General features: G+C 41.3%; 4 protein-coding genes across 5 annotated transcripts; 2 read left to right on the forward strand and 2 right to left on the reverse strand.

The window, feature by feature from the left end:
• Position 1: 1 nt before the first annotated feature.
• Positions 2-10596, reverse strand: acad11 (acyl-CoA dehydrogenase family, member 11). The gene is made up of 20 exons (XM_079575845.1): positions 10415-10596; positions 10208-10307; positions 9961-10086; positions 9717-9878; positions 9482-9646; positions 9277-9418; positions 9070-9191; positions 8893-8999; positions 8706-8826; positions 8436-8513; positions 8187-8325; positions 7920-8027; positions 7323-7421; positions 1659-1728; positions 1503-1588; positions 1365-1436; positions 592-746; positions 375-491; positions 204-313; positions 2-134 (listed from the first exon to the last, which is right to left on the reverse strand). Exons 1-20 carry the CDS (start codon positions 10534-10536, stop codon positions 20-22), a joined length of 2316 nt encoding a protein of 771 aa, XP_079431971.1. The 5' UTR covers positions 10537-10596; the 3' UTR covers positions 2-19.
• On the forward strand, positions 5146-6252 carry ackr4b (atypical chemokine receptor 4b; the record flags this gene model as incomplete). Its single annotated transcript, XM_079575846.1, has 1 exon — positions 5146-6252. The coding sequence occupies one exon, from the start codon at positions 5146-5148 to the stop codon at positions 6250-6252; it is 1107 nt and encodes a 368-aa protein (XP_079431972.1).
• Positions 10597-10813: 217 nt separating the features above from the next.
• Positions 10814-14161, forward strand: uba5 (ubiquitin-like modifier activating enzyme 5). Its single transcript, XM_079575876.1, has 12 exons — positions 10814-11109; positions 11444-11489; positions 11609-11698; positions 11797-11906; positions 11993-12079; positions 12153-12237; positions 12322-12426; positions 12505-12632; positions 12717-12852; positions 12937-13012; positions 13347-13453; positions 13534-14161. Exons 1-12 carry the CDS (start codon positions 10946-10948, stop codon positions 13609-13611), a joined length of 1212 nt encoding a protein of 403 aa, XP_079432002.1. The 5' UTR covers positions 10814-10945; the 3' UTR covers positions 13612-14161.
• A 159-nt stretch (positions 14162-14320) lies between these two features.
• nphp3 (nephronophthisis 3) lies at positions 14321-23699 on the reverse strand. 2 transcript variants are annotated; one of them, XM_079575874.1, is made up of 27 exons: positions 22986-23699; positions 22419-22544; positions 22194-22344; positions 21753-21905; positions 21517-21650; positions 21015-21175; positions 20557-20713; positions 20390-20464; positions 20144-20314; positions 19937-20040; positions 19749-19863; positions 19531-19674; positions 19358-19455; positions 18611-18713; positions 18456-18538; positions 18227-18365; positions 17985-18149; positions 17815-17909; positions 17610-17732; positions 17343-17532; positions 17022-17263; positions 15930-16005; positions 15716-15843; positions 15400-15640; positions 14952-15077; positions 14746-14861; positions 14321-14667 (listed from the first exon to the last, which is right to left on the reverse strand). In XM_079575874.1, exons 1-27 carry the CDS (start codon positions 23307-23309, stop codon positions 14499-14501), a joined length of 3909 nt encoding a protein of 1302 aa, XP_079432000.1. In that variant the 5' UTR covers positions 23310-23699; the 3' UTR covers positions 14321-14498. The 2 variants fall into 2 exon arrangements, with proteins under 2 accessions (XP_079432000.1, XP_079431999.1); XM_079575873.1 differs by lacking the exons at positions 22194-22344; positions 22419-22544; positions 22986-23699 and having other exon boundaries at positions 18227-18362; positions 21753-21900.
• Between the last annotated feature and the right edge of the window lie 224 nt (positions 23700-23923).

Below are 23923 nucleotides of genomic sequence, written 5' to 3' on the forward strand. Positions count from 1 at the left end.
AAAGGCATTTTTCAGAACATTACAGTTTGGCCTGTGCTTTCTTCATTTGGTCCCGCAGTTCAAGTTGAGCGATTGAAGAGAGGTGCACTTCATCCGGCCCATCAGCAATGCGCAGTGTCCGTGCATATGCATACCTAAAGGAGGGAAAATATGCATTGGTGTATTCATGCTCATTTACAGTGTTACAGCCCAGAGTCACTCACATCTGAGCCAGAGGGAAGTCTCCGCACACGCCTGCTGCCCCGTACACCTGCATGGCACAGTCCACCACCTTACAGGCCATCCTCGCTGCTGCCACTTTGATCATAGCGATCTGGAAAGGAGGCGCTCATTCACTGCTCTGAAGACTTTTTTTTTTAAATATGTGGTTGTACCTGTTTGCGTGCAGCCCGACTCCCCTTTGTATCCAGCGCATGAGCAGCGTACAGGGTCAGTAAACGGGTCTGCTCAATCATCAGGCGGCACTCTGCTATCCAGTGAGCCACGACCTCCTACAAATCATGCAATCGTTACTTGTAATGTACAATATATCCACAAGATGGCGTCAGCGGGAAGAGTTCAGCATCACCAAACCCCAGGCTCTCTGCTTACGTGTTGGTAGAGCGCTTTTCCAAAGGTGCGCCTGGAAGCGGCCCGCTGGCAGAGGAGCTCCAGGGCCGCTTCTGCCGCGCCCACTGCCCTCATGCAATGATGCAGCCTGCCAGGCCCCAGACGACCCTGTGCAATTTCAAAGCCCCGTCCTTCCCCTAAGAAGCAAAAAAGTGTATTTGCATCACTAGAGCCGATTTTAATGCAGTGTTTTTTTTTTTTTAATCATTATTATTTGCATTTCCTTGCAATGTATGTTTACAAACTTAAAAGAGCTCTTCCAAATTATGAATAGTTTGGAAAGGGGTTGTGCTTTAGAAATAGTATAATAAAATAAAGTAAGAATTCTGTTTAAAATTGTAACATAACTGTGCATAACTTCAAATCATAACGCCGCCCAAGAAGTGACTTCCTGTTTCGATCTAGCACACCAAAATAAAAGCACAAAGCTCGTCTCATTGATTAGTTCAGCAGGTATTTGCAACATTACAAGAATATAAGTAAATACAAACATTAAGTGTTTTGTCTGTTAATAGGCAGAAAGAAAGTTCAACTAATGAACTGCTGAACTAATGAATGAGATGCTGGTTCGAAACAGGAAGTCACTTCTTGGGCAGCGTTGTTATGATTTGAAGTTATGCACCGAGTCAATTGAGAACTTAACTGCAAAGGATATGTCACTGTACCATTTTGGCACAAAATCTAGTTATTACTTTTTAGTCTTGAACCATAGTTTGCTCTATCCGGTTACCTTTCTCATCCTGTGCTTTTCTTACCCAGAATGATGTTTGATGTGGGAACACGCACATTTTCAAAATGTACTTCAAAATGACCGCCGTGAATAGCATCTGTAAAGAAAACAATTCAGTGTTTATCTTTGACTTAGGGTGAGAGGTATTCACATGCCTCCGTACCGTCCTGTCCAAACACAGTGAGCGGTCGGACCCGACTCACTCCCGGCGTGTCCATCGGCACAAGGATCATGCTGTGATGGCCGTGTCTAAAATGAAAGAAAACAAAACCTTTATTATTGTTAACATTAGGAACAGTATATCAAAACATGCGTCCACCTGCTGCTGCCATCCAGGTTCTTGCTTCTGCACATGACTATGGCTATTTTACAGTCAGAGTTGCCTGCGCCTGTAAAACAAAATGTGCATTTAGTATTCCTGAAGGTGCCGATTGCTCAGTTTGAGTTTACAAGTTATTTTATGATCCAACTGTCCTCGGCCTTTTCATGACCCGTGTTGCAGCAGAAACACTGTGAGCTGTTTCAGAGGAAATGACTTGACATTGGCTGGCAGCACAGACAGCCTGGGAGGCACAGGACACCCACAGAATGGCCTTAATATTGTATGGTAAATTACTGGGACTAGAGTTATTAGTTTTTTCAAATTGAAATTCCTCTGACGAGAGAGAAAATGAAACATAACTTCTACGACAATACCTTTCATCCACGAATATATTTACCACAATTAACTGTCTTACTTTTCCCTTCCCTGCTTTTTTACTTCCCCCTCTTTTTTTTTCTCCTTTCTTTATCTTTTTTACATTAAAAAAAAAAACTTTTTTAATCATTATCTTTTCCCCTCCTTCTTTCCCTCCCTTCTTCACGGTATGTATGTGTGAGTGGATTTCTGTTTTTAACTCTACTATATCTTTTTTTGCTCATTCCTTTATTTTACTCCTTTACTCTGTTCTCTTCTACTGTCCTTTTCTTCTCTTTTCTTTCTTCTTCCAATCTTTTTCTTTCTAAACTTATTTTCTTCTGCTTTTTCTCTTTCTTCCTTTTCTCTTGACTCTTCTTGCCTTACGGGCTTTCCTTTCTTTCAGGCTCCTAGCAGATGGGGAGGGGGAGGGATCATGGGTGGGAAGTGAGGTGGGAGGGGGGAAAGGGTTTAGCGAATGGGTTAGAGACAGGATAGGAGACCTGAGTGGTGTGGACATTTTTTCTAATTTTTTTTTTCAGACCAATATATTGTCCTCAAATCCTGCCTGTGTGAAATTTAAAAAATGCTAATAAAAATAATTAAATGAAAAATAACTAAATGAAATTCCTCTGATGTTCAGAAGTGAATAACCTTAGGAATTTTCCATATTAATTGAAAACAGTTTTGATAGTTGTACATTCGCCACTAAATATTTGCTTCAAAAATAATGTCTGATATAGATTAACCAGGAGCAGCTGTAAACCTTACTTCTAATCCTAAATACCCATTGTTGCCGTACACGTGTCTCGAACAAAATCTTATAATTACAACTTGTAGCTTTATTTCCTCGATTATATATTTTCAAATAGACAAAACTTGATAATAACTTGTAGAGCATCAAAGTAAATAGAGAGGCTATAACACCTCTATTTCAGTCCATTACCATTTTTTTTCTCTCTTTTGATCCCTGAGGAAAAGACTGGATGACAAATGGCCCTGCTTCCTGTTTATACGCAATTTGCTGTTAAAACTGTCCCCAAAGAATGTGACATTTAGAACACAGACGTCTCCAGATGTGACAGTCAAACAAAACAACAAAAAGAAAAGAAAAGTCACTAAAACAATCACTGCACTCCAAACACACAAAGCCACAGACCTTTCCTCATCAATCTCATTTTCGATAAATCAAAACAAATTTGCTTGGGTAACCAGGGAGAAGGAATCCCAGACTGCTCCACCCAAACGTCTGTCTGTTTCCCCGGAAAAAACTTTCACGTGAACGGTTATGTAAGCGTGATGGTCCATGAGGTGAGGTGAGCCCTGCTGCTGTGCCCCGACATGTCCAACCAAGCCTGGAATGAAGTCCCGGAACAAATGAACATAGCACGCATATTTATCATATGACTGTGCAATTCAAGGTTCCCAAAACAGTAATATTGTTACTTTGATGTACGAGTATGCCACTGAAAAGACTGAAGAGGTGAAATGATAAACAATGACAAGTGTTGCTATTCCAACTTTCAAGGGCCAGACTGTCAGTGTATTCCCAATGGAGACTCTTCTAACTAAAATAACTAAAATGAGAGACAAATAAATCAACAATTAGACTTATCATTCAATATTTCGAGTTCAGCACAAGTTCAGTCACAATCTCTAAAGAAGCGGATTCATCTAAATGGGCCACTAATAAAAGAAAATCACTTGGGATTCTCTGAGTCATCTGCTGGTAAACATAACGTGAAAGCGCACACCCATGACACAGTACACGTAGCGCTGCTGCAGACGGGGGCCCTCCTCTGGTGTGAGCTGTGTGCAGGGGCGGGCTTCCATAATACTGCGAGTCCTGCAGCACATAGTACTTTTCACTACAGCCCGGGAACAAGGGAACTCACAGCAACAAGAGGTAAGCTTCTAAACTTATTTCACTGCTTGTAGGATACTCAGCTTGCGACCGGATAGGAGAGTGAAAATGTATTCAGTTTATGTCCTGGCTAGTGCTGCCAAAGGTTGATTTGATTCTGCGAGTCATAGTCCAGTGCTTAGTTTATGGCATTATTATCCAGAGAGATATAGTGAGAATATCTAATCTGTAGGCTACTTGCATTTCCTTGTGCTTTACATTTCTCTCTGCACTAACTAAATATAAAGCACAATGCTGCCATTTATTTCAATTTCCAATCTCCCCCGCTGGCTAATAAATCAGGTATTATGTCTTTATTCTCTGTTTGTGTTGAAATGCAGCCAAAAAATACTATTATAAAGGCAATCCTCATATATATCACTGGATACGAGGCCCAGCTGTTGAAAGGAATCCTTTCCATATTTCTAAATGTTTTAACATCTGTTTTAGACACCCGTGTGCGCCACCCGCCCATGTGGGAGATAATGACTCTTGACGTAACAAACCTGGACACTATTTTTCCTAACAATCTGTAAGAAGCCAAGAATTAAATCATTTGTTTGAGGCAGCAAACGCCTCTCTATTACAACTCTGTCGAGAAACATTATTCTGCAGTGCCCAATTCGCACTAAATTTAGACGTACATATTTTGTCAAATTTAAGTACTAGGCTTGATTTGGAGCAAGTCAGAGCACTTGTCTTTATCTGCACAGAGTCGGTAGACACAACATCTCTGTGTCGAACATGCAGGACCTGGCTCTGATCAGATTAAAGTTAGCGCTTAAAGAGGTTAGTTGGCTGCAGGGTCACACAAGGATTTCCAAATAATTCTAATAAAATACACATAAGACTTGGTACTGCCACGTAGGCCTGTCACGAGAACAAACTTCAAGTTCGATATATTGAGGCAGGAAAGTATCGCTAAACGATATTATTGACTCTAACTCTCAGGCATAAATATGACAGTAAACCATATAATCATATCCTAAAATACCACACAAGCTGCAATAAACCTGAAGTATCATGTAACTCAATTTGCTTCAGTTAGAAATCAAAGTTTTACAAAGAAAAAATAGGGGGGCATGCTAATAAATGTACAGACGATCAATATCGAGCCCAAAATGACTTGTTTATCTGTTATTTACTGAACGATGAGTCGATATAGTAATTATCGTGACAGCCATAACTGCCACAGTAACTCAACTCAGTCATTCTGTTGCAGCTAAAATGGAGGACTACTTTGACGATGACGACAGCCTGAATGACACCTACGACTACGGCGAGTATCACACGGTTTGTGACAAAGAGGCCGTGCGCTCTTTTGGCAGCGTCTTCCTGCCCATCGTTTACACCCTGGCACTGGTGGTGGGGCTGGCAGGAAACGCCCTGGTGGTGGTGGTGTACACATCCCGCCTGCGACTGCGGACCCTGACAGACGTGTGCATCCTCAACCTGGCCATCTCGGACCTCCTGCTCCTCTTCACGCTGCCGTTCTGGGCAGTGGATGCGGTTCATGGGTGGAAGTTGGGTTCTGGAGCTTGTAAGATCACCTCTTTCGTCTACGGCACGAACTTCAGCTGCGGCATGCTGCTGCTGGCTTGCATCAGCGTGGATCGGTACAGAGCAGTGGCCCAGGTCGCCAGAGGCCGGCCAATGTCAAGCTCTCGCGTTCGGATACAGTGGCTGGTCGTGTGTGTTGTGTTGTGGACAGCGGCCATCTGCCTAAGCCTTCCAGAACTGATCTTCTCCACAGTCAAGCACTCCCATCACAGGACGTCCTGCACTGCGGTGTACCCCCCTCATATGGCGAGAGCGGCCAAAGCTGCCCTCGAGCTGCTGGAGGTCATCCTCAGGTTTGTGCTTCCGTGTGTGGTGATTGTGGTGTGTTATAGCTGGGTGGGCTGGAACCTGAGCAGAGGAGCAGGGGTGCGTATGCAGAGGAAGTGGCGTGCCTTGCGAGTACTGCTGGCTGTAGTGGCCGTGTTTGTGCTCACTCAGCTGCCCTACACTGTGGTCAAGCTGTGCAGGACGGTGGACATTATCTATCTGCTCGTGACAGACTGTGAAACCAGCAAGAGTCTGGACCGTGCTCTGCAGGTGACGGAGAGCCTGGCCCTGACACACGCCTGCATCAACCCTCTGCTCTACGCGTTCATGGGCTCTTCCTTTCGGCTACACATCCTGAAGGTGGCGAAGCACCTGGGACAACGCCTGGGCAGTCACCCCCGGAACCCCACTGAGGAGTCAGCAGTGGAGATCGCCCTCAAGAACCGCTCTCACGGGCAGTCCCAGTCTGAATCGGACAACCAAGACACCAGCACTTTTACCATTTAAATATTTAAGTCTACAATATATAATTAACTACCTGCACCTTTCAGTTGCTTTTATATTCACTGAGTTTGTTTATTTTCACTTGTTATCAAACATGTACATATAACCTTTGTAAAAAATGTATTTTATAAAATAAAGTTTACATCTATTCTAAAACATAAAGTTAATGTTGATTTAATTCTTTAACAAACCCATTTGAGATGAACAGTCTGGTAGAATCTCTGCTTCTCATTAGGCACAGGGTAAGGATGTGGTGTGGTTTCATGGCACTGATTAAGTAAAACACAGAAAGTAAAAAAATGTATAAACAAAGAAGGCAGCTTTCTTTGACGATCATTATTTTAGTTCTCTCTTAAATGCATGCCATGATTCAGAGCAATATGGGAAAGATCTTAAGCTTTTTACATTACAGACAGTATAAAATGAAACCACAGTGTTTACCACTCTCTGCTTTTACAGTTAGTCACAGTAAATTCTTCCAGCCGTTTGGAACTGTGGACATAGCTCTCAATAAGGTGTGTCGAAGAGACAAAAACCTGGGTTCGATTTCAGTGGACGCCAAACAAAGAAACGGCTCTATACCTTGTGAATAAGCAAGTTCTGAGATGCACTCCGACCTAAATGTGGCCTGGACTTTTGTGCTTTCATTAATTCAATATCTTAATATGTTTTAAATGAAAGGCATTTCACCTCTCCTACTTTATTATATCTGAATACAGCATAACATTTTTGAGTGACTGATTCAAAAAACCTTTGACAGCAGTTTCACAGAGCAAACAGTGTTGTTGCAAAGCTCTTACTTAATAGATGGAAAGTCTGAGTGGAACCGCTAAAAAGCCTTTTCTTTTTTTCAAGACATTGCTCATTGTCCCATACTTTTACTTCCACTTTGTGGTCATTTAATACAAAAATAACATGGCTGCGGATATACTGACTCATTGCACTGAAACAAATGCTTTGGTTTGTCAGTGTCTGAAAGTGAAAACATGAAAACATGAGCATGTGTATCATGGGTGGTTACATTCATAATTTATAACCGATAAAACTGATGAGATAAACAGAAAAGTACGCACCGCTGCTCCACCACTTCTTCCCATTGATGACATAGTTGTCTCCATCTCTGTCAAGAGAGCACTCGATGTTGGTGGCGTCACTGGAAGCAACATCAGGTTCTGGAAAGAGATTAAAACAATAAATTAAACTTCTGAGGTCAGGTAATTACTCATATAGGAACTATTACAGAACTGTTGTAGGTAAAAAGTAATCATTTTCGGGGATACATTTTACCGTAACATGGGTTTGCATAACTGGATAGTTTATTCTACACTAAAGCAGTGTGGAGGTTACAACATCCTCTTCTGTATAGATCACCCTCATCTAGAGAGTTAGAAAACACCCCTGAACCCAAATGATCACGATCTGTGTTTACAGATCCATGACTGGTTCACACCCACTGTAATGACTGCTGGCAAAGACACACGTCTGTTTCCAGGCAGTGGGCAAAGCAGATGAAAACAAGGAAAGATGGATCTTTAAGTTTCTCAGACCCTTTTGGAAAGTGGTTTTAAGTAAAGTATTTACAAAGGCAAAGTATCCAATTATGCATTTTGAACTGAATTATACAGTCGAAGGTTTGTCAACCTTTGAACTTTGTATAATCTCGACAGTACCTGTCATACAGAAGCAGGAGCGTATTTGTCCTTTGAGTAAAGGCTGCAGCCAGACTCTCTTCTGTTCCTCACTGCCAAACATGTGAAGAACCTCCATGTTTCCAGTATCTGAGAGCATTAGGGAAAAACAGTAATCTTGGTATCATAATTTTAGACATTCATAGCTTGTAGTATATTTTGTCATAAGGTGTTATACTTTAGTTTTTTAATTTATATTTTTTACTTGGGTGCAGATTAACATGGTGTTACTGGTAAATGCTTTTTTACCTGGAGCCTGGCAGTTAAAGACCTCTGGAGCAAAGAGGCAGCGCCCTGTCTCCTCTGCAATATAAGCATAGTCCAGCTGACTCAGACCACTGGCTGCAGGGAGGAATAGATTCCACAGGCCGGCTGCCCTCGCCTTCACCTGGACATGTAAACAAATGTGCTGTTTCTGATTAAAACAACTCAACAAAGATAAATAACATTAGCCGTACATTTGTATACAGCACAGGAGCATTCTCTCAGTTTAATTACCTGAAGTTCTTTAATTACATGAGGCGTGTGCCATCTCTGCGGTGAATGGCCATGTTTGATGTAATACTCTTGGACCTCCTGGGTAAAACCATAAAACGCATTAGTACATTGTAATCGAGAATTATTGAGGATTAATTCCATTGACACCGCTGTATGGGTTTTTGCAAGCTATTCAGTGAAAAATGTAATCTACTTATTAGATTTAACTACTGATGAAAGAGTCCTTTTTCAAGTGTAAGAAATAAAGCCCCTTGTTCTGGTCTTAATTACCTTTTGTGCAGGCAACACATATTGTCTCATGAAGTCTTTGACCTGCTGGAGGACAGTCTGACCTCTATCAGTCTGATGGAACAGTGGATCTTCAGCACCTTTATCTGGTTTTGAGAGAGACCTAGGACAACACATACGAGTCAGTGAAAATGGATGATAAAGAGGACACTGAAGAATTGATACTAACTTTTGAGCAATCTGCAAGGCGACTGTAGCCAGTGGCTCCACACATTGGCCAAACTCAGCTGCGTTTTGGGCACTGGCATTTCCCAGCAGATATCGAGCATAAATCCCCTGGAAAATAAATACTGTTAAGTCTGCTCGAAGGTGGATAAATAACAAAATAACTGAGAGGCATCCTAACCTGGGCAATGCCTGCCATTTTGAAAACGGACAAAGCCAAATAGAAATGTAGATCTGGTATTGAAGATGGGATTCCTCGACAATGACAATAAATTGAGACCAGGTCCTCCACAGATGGAATTCCTGCAAGACGTACAAAGGCAGCAATTGAGACACATTTGAAAGAAAAGAGTAAAAAGATGTATTATTTAAATCAAGATATTTACACCTTCTATTCCCTTTAAGCTGCCCATTGTGTTAATGAGGCTGAAGTCTTTGGGCCAGTAGTGAGGCATGAGAAAGTAAGCAAGGTCTGCCATTGGCTGTCCTGTAGTAGAAAGCTCCCAATCTAACACTGCTATCACACGAGCCTATAAAAAATGGTTTGAGATTAAACTGTTTACTAAATTAAATTGAAAATTATGCAAAAGCACCTCTTTTGGATGGAATATTAAATTATCTATTCGGAAATCTCCATGTACAAGAGTGACTTCATTATCGTCGGCTGGCAAATTTGTCAAGAGCCAGTCTGAAAGTTTGTTCATGTCTGGAATGTCTCGGTGAGCAGCTGCGTGGTACTGCTTTGCCCAAGTGGACACCTTTAAACACAAATATGTAAGAGCATATTTATTACTTGAGATCCGCATTTACTGTTTTTGACCTATGCACCTGTCTCCTGCAGTAGCCTGGTCCTTTTCCATATTCCTGAAGTTTCAAAGAGGCCACTGAAAAGGAATGTAGCTTTGCCAACACCTCAGCTGCAGCCACATACAAAGCAGTTCTCTCAGCGGCAGAGACTCCGGGAAGACGGAGATCTCTGAATATACGGCCCTGCAACAAACCATCAATAACTGTGTCACTTTGACTGTGATCAAATGTAGGCATATAAATTGCTAACTTTAGTAACACAAACCTTCACATGCTCCATGATGTAGAACTCTGTTCCAATGACCTCGGGGTCCGTGCAGTGCAGTAGCGGCTGAGGGACAGGAAAACCAGCCAAAAACAAAGCCCTTTGGACACGATACTCTCTGTCCACCTGTGATAGAATTGCACAGTCAAAATGTGTCTGTTTTACAATGCAGAATGTCTCCCCCTGCTGGGTAAACCTAAACAAACAATAGTAAAAAATAAATAAATAAATAAATACATGCTCTTACCTTATGCGCCCCTGGCAGAAGCTCACCTGGGGGCTTCTTCCTGAGTACATAGCTTCTCGCTGGTGACTGGATTAAAAATGTGGGATTGGACTGACCACAACTAGAAGAAAAAACGAAGACTGGGTTTAGTTAGTTGTTTTTTTGCGCTCAATGCTAAGTTTCAGAACTTGATGCTCAGCTGGTGGTTAAGGTTAAACTTGCACTCACCTGTACTGTCTGATAGTTATGTTGTCATGATTTGACAGCAATGACTTCACAGTAAGATATTTTTGAAGTCCGTCCGCGCTGAATTTATGCTGATCGCGCACAGGTGTTGTCAGGTCGTCCATGTCTATTTTCTATGATCTGAACTTTAATCTTTTCCTGATGCAGTGCGGCGTTGATAACAAACCCAACCGGACACTTAGGCCGTGCACACATCAGAAGTTGCGGTACAAGCTAAATTTGGGAAACTACTGCATAAATACAGACACTATTGTGAAATAAATGCATTCAACAATTATACAAATGAAGTCTCTCACGTATGCCCCATTTTTTGCTTCAAATCGGGTTCCGGAACTAAACAGTAGTTCCGGTCTGTTTCTTTCCGGACGCTGTTCACGTGAACACACATCCTTACAGCTGACTGTTGTGGAGACGTGTACTTGTTGTGCAGTGTAATTTACCTTATTTTATATATTTTGTCACGTAATTCCGATCTCTTGCTTGTCTTGCTGGAATAACGGAACTATATCTACAATGGCGACTATTGAGGAGTTGAGATTGCGGGTGAGGGAGCTGGAAAATGAATTAATAAAGTGCAAGCAAAAGCAGTGTGCCGAAGGAGATGCTCAAAGCGACTCACTTCACAGACCAAAGATCGACAAGATGAGCGCCGAGGTGGTGGATTCGAATCCATACAGGTAAAAAATAAATAAACTACTTTAAATTATTTTACATCCATTTAAAAGGGTATCCATATATTCCAAACAAGGAAAGAGGGACACGCCTCTGTGAGTCATTCATCCCATATGGTAATGGCAGAATGGGTCAGAAGTTGTGTTCACTTTTGTACAATAATATAATTTATTTGTTCAAATGAAACCCTAAAAAGTACTGTCTGCCATGTTTTTGTTTTCTGTACTAAAGGACCCATGAGATACATATATAAGCTGATATCTGTTATTAGCTGTTATGTGTAATGCAATGTGAATTTCATCATTGCTAAAAGCTAACACTCTTTTCTTTATTTTACAGTCGACTTATGGCTCTGAAGAGGATGGGAATTGTGGATGATTATGAGGTTAGTATTAGAAAATTGTCCATTGAATTTCTATATGCTGATCGCTGATGTAATTGTGTGATATTGAATGTAAGGCATGTTATATGATGTTGAGTCATTGTCTCTTGATGTGTTGACAGAAAATTCGGACATACACGGTTGCCGTAGTGGGTGTTGGAGGAGTTGGTAGTGTTACAGCAGAAATGCTCACCAGGTGTGGCATTGGTAAGGTAATACAAGCTTTTTCTTTACCTGACATTTCCCTTTATCGTATCCTTTCATTTGATATATTGACATTTCGATACCTGCATCATCTCTGTCTCTGCAGCTAATTCTCTTCGACTATGACAAAGTGGAGCTGGCCAACATGAACCGCTTGTTCTTTCAGCCGCACCAAGCCGGCCTCAGTAAAGTGGAGGCGGCAGAACACACTCTGAGGTATTCAAATAAGTAAAATGACGTACCGTATAACTATAAGCCATTTTGTGTGTTGGTGCTTTTATGGCCTCTCTTACTTTCTACAGAAACATTAATCCAGATGTTTCATTTGAGACGTATAACTACAACATCACCACCATGGAAAATTTTACACATTTTATGGAACGAATTAGGTAATAGACATTGTTATAGCACGCTTATATATTCAGTTTATTCACTAAAAATATATTCTATTTGTCTGTTTAGCCACGGAGGGTTAGAAGAAGGGAAGCCAGTTGATTTGGTACTGAGTTGTGTGGATAACTTTGAGGCAAGAATGGCTATAAACACAGTAAGTGGCACTTGTTGAAGCAATAATGTGTTGTTTCATCTAGTACCAAAAAGACAACAGCGATGTGTTTCATGTGTTTGTCAGGCTTGTAATGAGCTGGGACAGACCTGGATGGAGTCTGGTGTCAGTGAGAATGCTGTATCAGGACATATCCAGCTTATTGTCCCAGGAGAGACGGCCTGCTTTGCTGTATGTTTATAAAGTCTTGTTCTTTTATATGATTACTTTCAATTTAAATCTTGTATTAATACATTGTTTTCAAATTAGTGTGCTCCTCCTCTGGTCGTGGCAGCTAATATCGATGAGAAGACTTTAAAAAGGGAAGGAGTTTGTGCCGCTAGTTTACCTACCACAATGGGTGTAGTGGCAGGTCTCCTTGTGCAGAATGTCCTCAAGTAAGACACGTAGCAATTTCAGTTATAAATGTGATGAATTGCATATGATTTACTTTAGATTAACCCTCTCAACTTCCAATTTAGGTTTCTATTGAAGTTTGGAACTGTTAGCTATTATCTTGGCTACAATGCCATGCAAGACTTTTTCCCATCAATGATAATGAAAGCAAATCCGCAGTGTAATGACAATTATTGTAGGAAGCAACAAGAGGAATTTAAGGTATGGATTTTATTTAGTTGTTGATTGTGGATGGATCAAACCATTGTTTTATTTATTATCATGTCTTTGGTTTTCATTCCTTAGATAAAAGAAGCAGAGCGACCTAAGGTTGAGGTTGTCGAGGTGGAGGAAGAGATTGTTCATGAGGACAATGATTGGGGTGAGTCAAAATAAGTCCCATTTGATAAGGAATGTATTTCTATAGAGATATGGTAATGGGAGGATAATGGCCAAACACCCAATATGTAATAATACAGTCATTATGTTAATTACATAGAAACATGACTTCATGGTAATACAATATATGCATATCCCTAAAGTATCTAACACTAACCCAGTATGAAGATGGTAAATGACCAGGAAACATGGTATTACTTGGTAATTATTCGAAAACTGGGTTCAAAATGCTTTATAGCTTGCTACTATGCTGTTTCCATCCTTCAGGGTCAGGGTGAGTGCAACCAAGATTTCTCATTTACTTGTGCCTTGTTCAGGTATTGAGCTTGTGTCGGAAATATCAGAGGCTGATCTCCAGGCTGCATCGGGTCCCATGCCAGACCTCCCTGAAGGCATCACTGTGGCTTACACACTTCCCACTGAGGTCAGTCAGTTCTCCCCTGCCCAATGCATTTCTTCTAGTACATCAATTCTATAGGATACTAACATTTACTTTGGCTTTAGGTACCTGTTGAAGGCGAAACTGTGGATGTGGCCAATCAAAGTCTAGAGGAGCTGATGGCAAAAATGAAGAATCTATAGATTCTAATTGACAGACGTGTAAATTAGAAACACAATTATGCTATGTTGTTTGAAATGTTGCACTAAAAATTCTAGTAATGGTCATGATGCCCCTTCTCTTCAAATTGGTCCATGCGGTTCAATAATCATACATACGTTTTTTTTGTTTTTATTAATATTGAAAACAAAACAATAATGATCGCAGAGGGCATTGCCACAGATACACTGAGGTCCCACCTGACGCCCTTTACCTTCGGCAGTCACAGGCAGGGGCAAGGGTCTTTAACACTGTGTACATCCTGGTTCAGAGCATCCAGTGTCTGTACGAGTGTGAACCCACAATCTCCCGCTTCTCGACAAAGCTTCCTACACCCTGATACTTCCATAACAACGGGGGAAAAAACACAGCAAAGTTGCATTTTGCCTTGCGACTGTTCCAACTGTTGTCGCCATAGGACAAAGGGTTTTATCGTTGCTTGCGTTTAGTGTACCATTCTGTTATGAGAAAAAAAGTATACAGCTTTATGTTTTAAATAAAGTATGTTTTAATGCACGTTAGTTGGCAGCACTTTTGGTATCGTTTATAGTTCAACATTGTTACAATACAGTCACATTTACTGGTCAATACATTTTAAATATAACAAAGGTGGATAAAATACAGTGTCTGTTATGTAGCACACTAAAGAATAAAAACTATTTATAATCACTTTAAGAATGGTTTTATATATATAATTCATATATGGCAGGAAAAAGTACACAAATACAATAATAAATAGTAATGTAATATAATAATATACTGTACTGAAGTTTCACAGTATCAAAACACAAATCATTCACTCAAAAGTTTTTCAATTATAACACATTGTTGGCATAACAGGGATGCACCAGAAGCAGAAGTAAACCAGAGATCACCTGGACACTTGAGGGAGGGGCACAGGGGCTTTCAGACTGAACGTGTCTCCACTGGAAGAATGGCGGGACGGGGCGTTTCCGCACACCAGCGATGGCTCGGCCTCTTTTATTTCCATGGCACGTTTGTAGAGCTCGGCAGCCTTCTCATAGTCCCCCTCCTCATAACTGCTTGCATAACAATTAATTATTAAAATAAATAAGAAATAAAAACGGATGACATTTTAGCATGAAGTTCCATTCTACCTTAACACTGCAAGGTTTTTCAGTGTCTCTCCCACTCGCGGGTGTGAGCGACCCAAACTGTCTTCATACACTTTCAGGGCTCGCTCGTACAAAGGCAAGGCGTCACTGTGCTTCTTCTATACAAAAAAATACACACACATTGGCATCATGTGCAGCAGCTGCTAAAAAAATAAAATAAAATGGTGCCCAGTGTGCAATATACGCACCAGCTGGCAGTAGATCACAGCCAGGTTGACCAAGGCTGTGGCCACACTGGGGTGTTTGGGCCCAAAACTTTTTTCTCTGATTTCCAAAGAGAGTTCATACAACGGGACAGCTTTCTCCAGTTTCCCCTGAACCAACAGAACAAGAACAAGTGATTACTTTCCACACAATTTTAACACTGTGTTTAGGGAAAAATAAATGTGCTCATAAACATCTCGAGAAATCTGGGACCCGTTTTTACATTTCTTGTTTTGACAAATATGGTAAATGCAGTGTTGATTGTTGTCTGGAGTGCACAATTATACATTTTTGTTGGGTTGGTTTTCCGGTTCTAAGTTCTGTCTGTGGTCTCCCTTTGTTTATTGTGTTCTTTGTTTGTCTTTTGTGAAGTTTAATGAAAACATTGTTAGAACAAAAAAATGCACCAATATGCCAAAGCCAAAATCTCACCCTTCGTTTGTACAGCATGGCCAGGTGTTTGAGCGTGTAGGCCAGAGAGGGGTGGTCCGGGGACAGGGCCTTCTTGCGGATGTCCAGAGCTCTCTCGTACATGTCCTCAGCCGTCTCGTACTCCCTCCGCTCTGTGTGCAGCGCGGCTAAGTTGTTGAGGGACTGAGCGCAGTCTGGATGATCTGGTCCCAAGACGCGCTGACGCATCTCCAGCGAGCGGGTCAGGAAAACCTTGGCAGCGCTGATCGAAACATATACAGCGAGGGGATTCATGTTGATCTGTAAGAGATTTGAAATAAAAGCGCGGTACACTTACTCGAGGTTGTTTTGGAGGTAGTACAAGACACCGAGCTCATTGAGCGTCTTGGCACAGTCTGCGGAGTCTTTCCCCAGGGTGAGTTCTTCCAGCTGCAGGGCTCGGCGTCTCAGTAAAGTGAAACCGTACTGTATGATAAATATGAAAATGATCAACATCTTAGCAGGCCCACAATACGAGAGCATGTGAGAGCAAAACAAGAGCATGTGTTCACCATATGCCCTTTTTGGCGAGCTGTCTTCTGGCGTATCTTCACTGATCGTTTCCGTAGTTTCTCGGCTTGCTCATACCTGTAGTCATAAAATAAAGGGATTTCAAAAACATCTTCTCAATTGCACTTTTGGACTGTATAAATGTAGATATGCATCTATAGAATATGTTTGGTCACTGATGAAAAGAAATTACAGAACTTGCACTTAATTGGATTTAGGGCTGTGCAATAAATCAAAATTCCATTACCATGTCAATTATTACACTGCACGATCACAAAAATAGCATAATCGAGAAAAAAACGATGCCCTGTTAAGTACTCACTTTGTGCTGAAAGGAGAACAGCTGTTTAGAAACCTTTGCCCAGGCACTGATTTTGTGTAGTAGAAGAGTCTAACACTCACAGATCTCAACAGAGCTCAAAGCAAACTCTCATTATTTCATGCCGCTGTGATGATTGTTTCTGTTCCCTTCGCACTTCACGAGCTAAAGGCTCATGCTTTGGTCCGACATAAAAACATTAGCGCTGTGTGATAATGTCATCAGGCCACTTGGCTCTGTTTGTGTGGACAGGTGTGAGGTCTGGCCAGCAGGGGGCAGGAATCTCTCAATAGTCGATTAGTTTAGAAACGTGAGCATAATTATTATAATATTTTTTTATTGTCCAAAGAAAATGTTTTGCATAGTTGTTTTTTTTAATTAAAAAATAAATAAATAAAATAAAGGTTTTTTTTAGGCAACATATAATCATTTGAACAATTGTGATTTCAATTATTACTAAAATAATCGGGATTATGATTGTTTCTATAATCAAACAGCCCTAATTGGATAAGTAACAATCAGAAATCAAGATTCTAGTGAAGTTTTAAAAAATAAAAACATGTCAAAATTATTGCAGCCATAAAATGTGAAGCAACAACTATAGTCACTCTCTAATCTAATGAAATAAAGCAGTAGGCTATGTCTGGGTCTTTAGCTTTTTAGGAAAATTGGTTGTGGCTCTTGGTTGGACTAAGTTTCAAATTAATACCAAATGTGGTGCACATGTGCGGACCTCATTGATTCATGCACCACTATCCAGTAAATAGCAACGCACTTGTTTTGTTTCTGGTACAGCATAGCCAGTGACTCCAGCTCTCGTGCGACGCTGGCATGCTCCGCTCCGTAGGCGTTCTCATTGATCTCCAGGGCCTGCTTGTACAGCTGCTCAGCATTTCCATACTTCTTCCACTGCACATAAACCCCAGCCAGCTGGTGCAGGGAGCGAGCTACACTGGGATGGTCTGGGTCCAGCGAAGTCTCCCGGATTTCCAGGGAACGTTGCAAAGGGGCAACGGCCTAGAGAGAAAGACGCCGGTCGACAATTTGAAGGAGGTTTCATCCATAGGCAAGGTTGAGCCCACAATTCAAAGCCTACCTGACTCGGGAGGCCTAGATCTTTGAGGAATCGTCCCAGTGTCTCATAAAGATTCGCCAGCTTTGTCATGCCGTCTTCACTTTCACAACTCTTCTCATAGTGTTTCAAGGAGTCGAAATACTCTGTTGCCATGGAACTTTTATCCTTACCTACGTATTGCCAGTACACCAACAACTCTGAGAAATGTCCCCTGACAATACAAAAGAGGACATTAAGACACATTTAAACCGTGTAAGAGTTGGTTCACTAAACTTTTTTTTTTACAACCTTTTGTAAAGGTTTTGGGAAACAAAAAGGTTCAGAAGACTGAGCTGCAATTTAGTCTTGTCTTCTTGTTGCTGAAATAGCCATGGCAGTTCGTCAGCAACACGCCACGTGACATGGTCCTGGCTGCATGAGAACAAAACCGTGTTAGCTGAAGGTGTTAGAGAGACAGACAGTTTAATGGGACCAAGTGATCATTTTATAGCACCTAAGCTGCTGGTTAAAGTAATGAATCAGCTTCTCTCTGTAAATAGAAGTATTGCTGCCTCCACCCAGAAATTCAGATCTTACAGCCTCCCAAGCCTAAAGAACAATAAATCATAATCATTTATAAGAGTATCTTGATTTCATAATTTCCTGCATAAAGAGGCTCTTCACCTGTAGATGTTGGAACCTAAGAAGTCCACACTGAAGCGTTAAAATGCACAGGTTTTTCAGTTGGAAAAGAAGAGAAGAAAGCACGTGCAGCTCCATCTCTGGGAAAAGGTCCAGCACTTCTGATTCACTGACACCATTGTGGCTGGCACACACAAGACACAGTATCTGCAGATGAAGGATAAAATACCTGTTAAATCATCAGTGCTACTTTTCACCTTATTCACATTTTAACCCAAACTCACCTCTTTCAATATGTGTCGCTCTCTGTCCGTTCTGAGTGAGTTCAGCGTCATCTTCTGAGCCAGCCGATAAAGTGACAAGATATCCTGACATTGAAGGCACTGGTCGAGACTTTTTTCCAGAGACCAGCATAATCTACTGCTGCAAACAATGACACACTAGTGTATGAATTACAACCTTTGACAAGTGCAAAGCTGCATGCCGAGGGTCAGGAAATGATATTTGGCTTACCTTGTGATAACCCTTGCCAACAGAGTGACATATAATGCATTACAAGTAGATCCAGAGCGGCAATGCCTCTCGAGTTTCTTCTCCTGCACAAAGATATTGAAATCAGGTACATTTGAAAATAGGTGTAGCTGTGAGCATGTGAAGCAATACTCTACTTGTTCTTTGGTGAGTTTGAGTTCCATGCTCTGGCACTCGGCATTAACAACACTTTTAACCTCTTTGGGACTCAGAGGGTCGAGGTGAAGTGTGGGCCACAGCCTGGGCATACACAACATTGTAAAAAATATATATATTGTTGTGCATACAGTGAGAGGAAGAAGTGAGTACACCCTATGGAATTTCTTACATTACATTTCTGCCTAAATTGGTCATAAAATGTGGTCTGATCTTTATCAAAATCACAAGAATGAGTAAACGGTGTCTGCTTAACCTCTTAACCCCCACCTGAACCAAGCCCTTTTTTCTCCGGTTTGGCTTTACCTAAATCTAAAAGCTTCTTGAAAAAAGCGTCAAAACAGTGGCGAAAATGAAAATGAAAACACAATGAACAAGGGACAAACGCATGATTAAAAAGTGATGAAAAAGCAACAAAAACGTGCCGGAAAAGCAACAATAACACAATAAAGAAAGCGACAAAAACACGACTAAAAAGTGATGATGGAGAAAGCAACAAAAAATGACAAAGACACACAAAAAAACTACGAAACCAGACAAAAAAAAGAGACAAAAAAGTCACAGATCAGTTTTGTAGGTCTTAGCTTTGAAATGAGGCACATTACATGTTATCATATTTTTATTGGCCAAACATTCGCAGGAGAAATTCCAAAGGGTGTACTCACTTTTTCCTCCCACTGTAGTAACACTGAAATGCCAAAACAACGATTTAGCCCGGAGAAACCCACCTCCAGGCCTGAGGACACGTCTCTACATTCACAGACACCACCACCCTCACATTAACAGGCAGAGGGTCAATCAGCCACTTCATATGGCGTTCCGCATGCTTCCCAATGAAAAAGAGAAATAATTAGATACTGTACACAAGATCTAACGGTGACTTCAAAAGGTTTAGGTCTACCTGTATTTGATCGATTGAATCAATTATGATGATTATGTTGCCTTGATGTCTGGCAGACAGTCTTTCCAGCCAGCGAGGAAACTCTTCTAAGATCTTGCTAGGCTCCAGTGACAACCCAGAAATAGACCAAAAGTGCTGGAGCAACTACAATTTAAAACAAGCAGATCAACATCTATAACATCTATATTGTAAATGTGTCAGTTAGTTTGAGTCTTTACTTTGACTGTGAGGCGTTTGATTATCAGAACCGGCTCTGAGCTTGTGGAAAGTGGGCGGCCAACGAAATGATACAGGAACAGGGTGTTGGGGGATTGCTTTTGCTGCAGCTCAATCCTAAAAACAATATAATAAAAAATAAAGTCATGTGGGATTACAGGATACAGTTGCCTCATAAGACTTGCCTCACCATTTTGAAAGTAAAAGAGATTTCCCTGAACCCGGGCCACCAGACACGAGCAGAGGAGGAGTGGGCGGAGGAGCAGCTATCATATCATTTAAGCGATCTATGTACTAAGATCCATGATACAAAAGGAAGAAAGAAAAGGGGAAATAAATAACATGATCCTCGTTACTGGCTCTGGTTTACTTCAGTAGCCGTAAATGTGAACACTACCTTCTGAAAGCCGAGCTGGGAGGAACTGCTGCTGCACGCCTGCTGGTATGACTCTGTCTGTTCCTGCTCGTCGTGCAGGTCCCACAGCACATCTCCAGAATCTTCCTCTCGCCCGTCGTCAATCCCGTAATCTTTGGAGTCATCATCTGCTCCCTCAAGACCCAGCAGCTCCTAGGAAACAGGAAGTAAGGACAATTGTACGTTTTACTGAAATACTGAAATTCCAGAGAGAACTTTTTGAGATACCTGCTTGATAACGCTCTCCAGTTGAGCAAAAAGCAGTTTGGCCCCATCCTCCACAGAACCACAGTGATCCACAACCTGTTATTATCATTCAGAACATGACTTTGATCCAAGAGAATTCCAAGTAAAGCAAAAAGAGATTTTAGAGATTTTTTAGATGAAAGTGCAACCTTGACTTTTCCAGCCTTGTCTGCCGTGTTAATCCTCTCCAGCAGCTTCCTGGAAGACGCAGTGAGTTTTTGGTCTTGGTCTGTTCTGAGATAGAGCACCAGTGGGTGGCCCTCGGGATTCTTCACAAAGGCTTCTTCACAGTCGTCCACCACTGAACTGCACAGAGCGAAAATGTGTTCATTTCAGCATTAATGGCACTTCAATCATTTCTAAACTAACCTGCATTGCTAACACAGCAAAAAACAAGAACTTGACAAATTGTAAAACTTATTCAGTTTTAGTTATGATTTTCCTATTTACATTTTAATATTGTTTTGGTGGAGATTTTCTGTTTGATATATTCAATGTCAAATTGATTGCCACATTAGAAAGCCGAGAAAACAAAACAAAAAAGGAAGTGGCTAATGTGTGAAAACTAATATTGTATATTTATAGATTAGAAAACCTCTAACCATACCTAGTTACAGTGGATTTAAGAAGAAGCACACAGACTGAGCTTCTTTCCATCTCCTGCTTGCGCTCGGCTGCGTAGGAGCCAGCAGTGCTCTCTGGGAAGTACACATTCAGGTAGAAATGCCCAAGGCCCTCACACATCTTGCGCAGCTTAGGAGAATGTTTCTGTGCACAAATGACAAAGTACTATCAGGTACAATGCAGAAGAACATTACAGAAGCGTCCTGGTCTCAGTTGTTATTTTTTTCGCTGGTATCACATTATTTCAATATACGGATCCCGTTATTTCATAATAAAAAATAAAAAAATCGGGTTATTTCATGATACGACGTGACTGTGGTTTGTTGGTTCTGGATGCCAGCGGGTGGGATCATTTAATACAGACACATTTCATTGTTGTTGCAGACGTCTTTTGCCTTTGCACCAGCGGAAAAAATAACACATACGCAAGTGAGACCAGGACGTTTCCGTATTATCAGCTATAATGCAGAGAGAGTGTGACCAACCTTCATAAATATATCAAGCTCATCTTTGGTTTCCTGTGTGAAAAGGAAGTAGCAGCGCACAGTGTTACTCCACAAGGCCTGTGGAACGTGAGGGGAGACCTGAAGTAGACTTGCCACAGCGGCATCCCAATCATCTGAGGGGCAAACACAAAGAAACACCGTGGAAAAACTGGAAACATGAAAGCCAAAATTCTGAATACAGATGACTTTCAAATGCAGCAATAACAACAACTTACCTCTACTAACATTAGCAAACGGTCCTTCCACATCTATTAGACTGTGAGCAAACTCTGGTCCTCTGAATGTCTGCTGTAGGTGCATCATGCTACCCATAGAGGGCTCACTTCCGAGCACGCCGCCAGTCCAGTATTCACAATTTGTCCCTGCAGCTGAAGGCCAGATAAAAAAGGTAGATTTTGAATGGTAAAAGTATTAAAAGGCTGATTTTGTTTTCTCGTAGTGGAGAAAATAATGTTTTGTCCTCTTTTGGTATAAAACATTTAAATTTTATGAGCTTATAGAAATAGTTTGCTCGCATTTTTGTGAAAGTGACCCTTCTATTTAATCTCTAAGTAGTCCTTTATTGGACAGTTGATAATACATGAAGCCAAAATCATTCTTATCTTCTACCATCTCAGCGTTTTTACAGACTCTATCAATGGTAAACACTGTCTTGCCTGTGACAGAGGTTTGGTTGTCATCTGAGTCTGAGTCGTTTGGATCATACACCTGGATGCCCTGTGCCTGCAGCTGTTGCATTTTGGCCTCCAGGTCTCTTTTGGCCCGCAGCAAGTCCTGAATCTCCTTTTCTTTTGTCTCACGGAAAATCTGATGACCCGAACGCACAAAAATATTTCAGTAAAGAATATTTATTACGGTAGGTTTTAATGCAGCGTTTGTACCTTAAACTGCCTTTTAACCTTGTCTCTGTCATGTTCAAATGTGGAAGCCCTCTCCATTGCTTGGTACTTCGCCTCGAGTGCACTCTCCTTTTCCCTGAGGATCTTCTGGTAGGTCTTCTGCAGTGCCTATAAATCAATCAGTCAATCAAAGTTTATTTCTATAGCACTTTACAAAAACACCCTGGACTCAGTTCTTTCCACAAAACTAAAACCCGGCAGATAAATATTTGCTGTTGTCCAAATGGTAAAGTTAGGGCTGCACGATATTGGGGGGAAAAAAACTTGCATACAAAATACATAATAAAAACACTAAATCCAGGCCAAAACAAGGCAAAAATAAAACTACAAAATGATAACCCTGTATTTTTGCACATTTAGAAGTTCCAAGTATTTTTTTTTGTGGGTGTGTCTTTATTTTAGGCTGAGATTTCAAAAAATGTGTTGCTCTCAGTAAGATTTATGAATAAATAAATCAAATAAAAGTTTGCATTTTCTTTCTAAAGCAAGCAACAAATAACACGTTTCTTATGGGAGTGAAGGCAAGTGAAGTAATAACGTATCAGTTACCTGAAGTTCAGCTCGCAACCTTTTGTTCTCCTCATCCAGCTTGGCCTCCTTCTTCTGCATCGATGCGATCTCATTGTTTTTACTGACACGAAAGATTTCGTACTCTTTGCGCAGTCTCTCGTACTCTGCAGCATATTCCAGGTCCACGGAGCCGGTTGACTTAAAGCTGGCCCCGATCACCCGAGGCCCGCGGCGGAACGAGCTGCGGAGGAGACGGGCCTTGGGCTTCACCTCCACCGGTATCTCACAGGCTTCTCCCCCTTCCCCACCGTAGCCATCCTCGATCACCTCCCCAGGACTCACCAGGGAGGAGGCCGTGCCCATCGTGGCACTTTCAAATGGATACTTTTCCACAGGCCATCACTGCCCTTTGGCAACTAACACGGACTGTGGGTTTCTTAAGAAACTTCATCGAGGGCTAAGCACTGCGTTTTCAAAGTTAGCATAGTTGAAGTAAAATGGATGTTCTCACCAAAGCTGTCACGAAACGGAACAAAACTTCATCAACAAGTCTCTCCAAAACAATGTTGTTTTAGCTAACGGCTAATATTACGCGGTCCCACCTTTCGCTTGACCGGGACATTTATCACGGTGAGAACAACGAGAACTATTCAAAGTTGGAGTAAAGTAAAATAAAAATGTGATGCTGGTTAAATAAGTGAAATTCAAGCTTAAGGCGAGCCCCTCAGTTCACTTCACAGCTTCTTCCTGGATACCTTGGTAACAAGTCAAAGTACGGGGGCTCATGAAGACCAAAACAAAAAAATTAGAATGAAGCAGATGAAAATATTTACTCAAGTAAGTGTAACGTTACGTTGAAATAATTTCACTCAAGTACAAGTCAAAAGTGGTGACTAAAATGACTGTTAAAAAAAAGTAAGAGATAATGTTATTTGAGAACGGTGAGCACTGAGAGTAACTGAGCGAAAAAGTCTGAT

This window comes from Gobius niger (assembly GCF_951799975.1).
Source record: "Gobius niger genome assembly, chromosome: 18".
NCBI classification, from domain to species: Eukaryota; Metazoa; Chordata; class Actinopteri; order Gobiiformes; family Gobiidae; genus Gobius; species Gobius niger.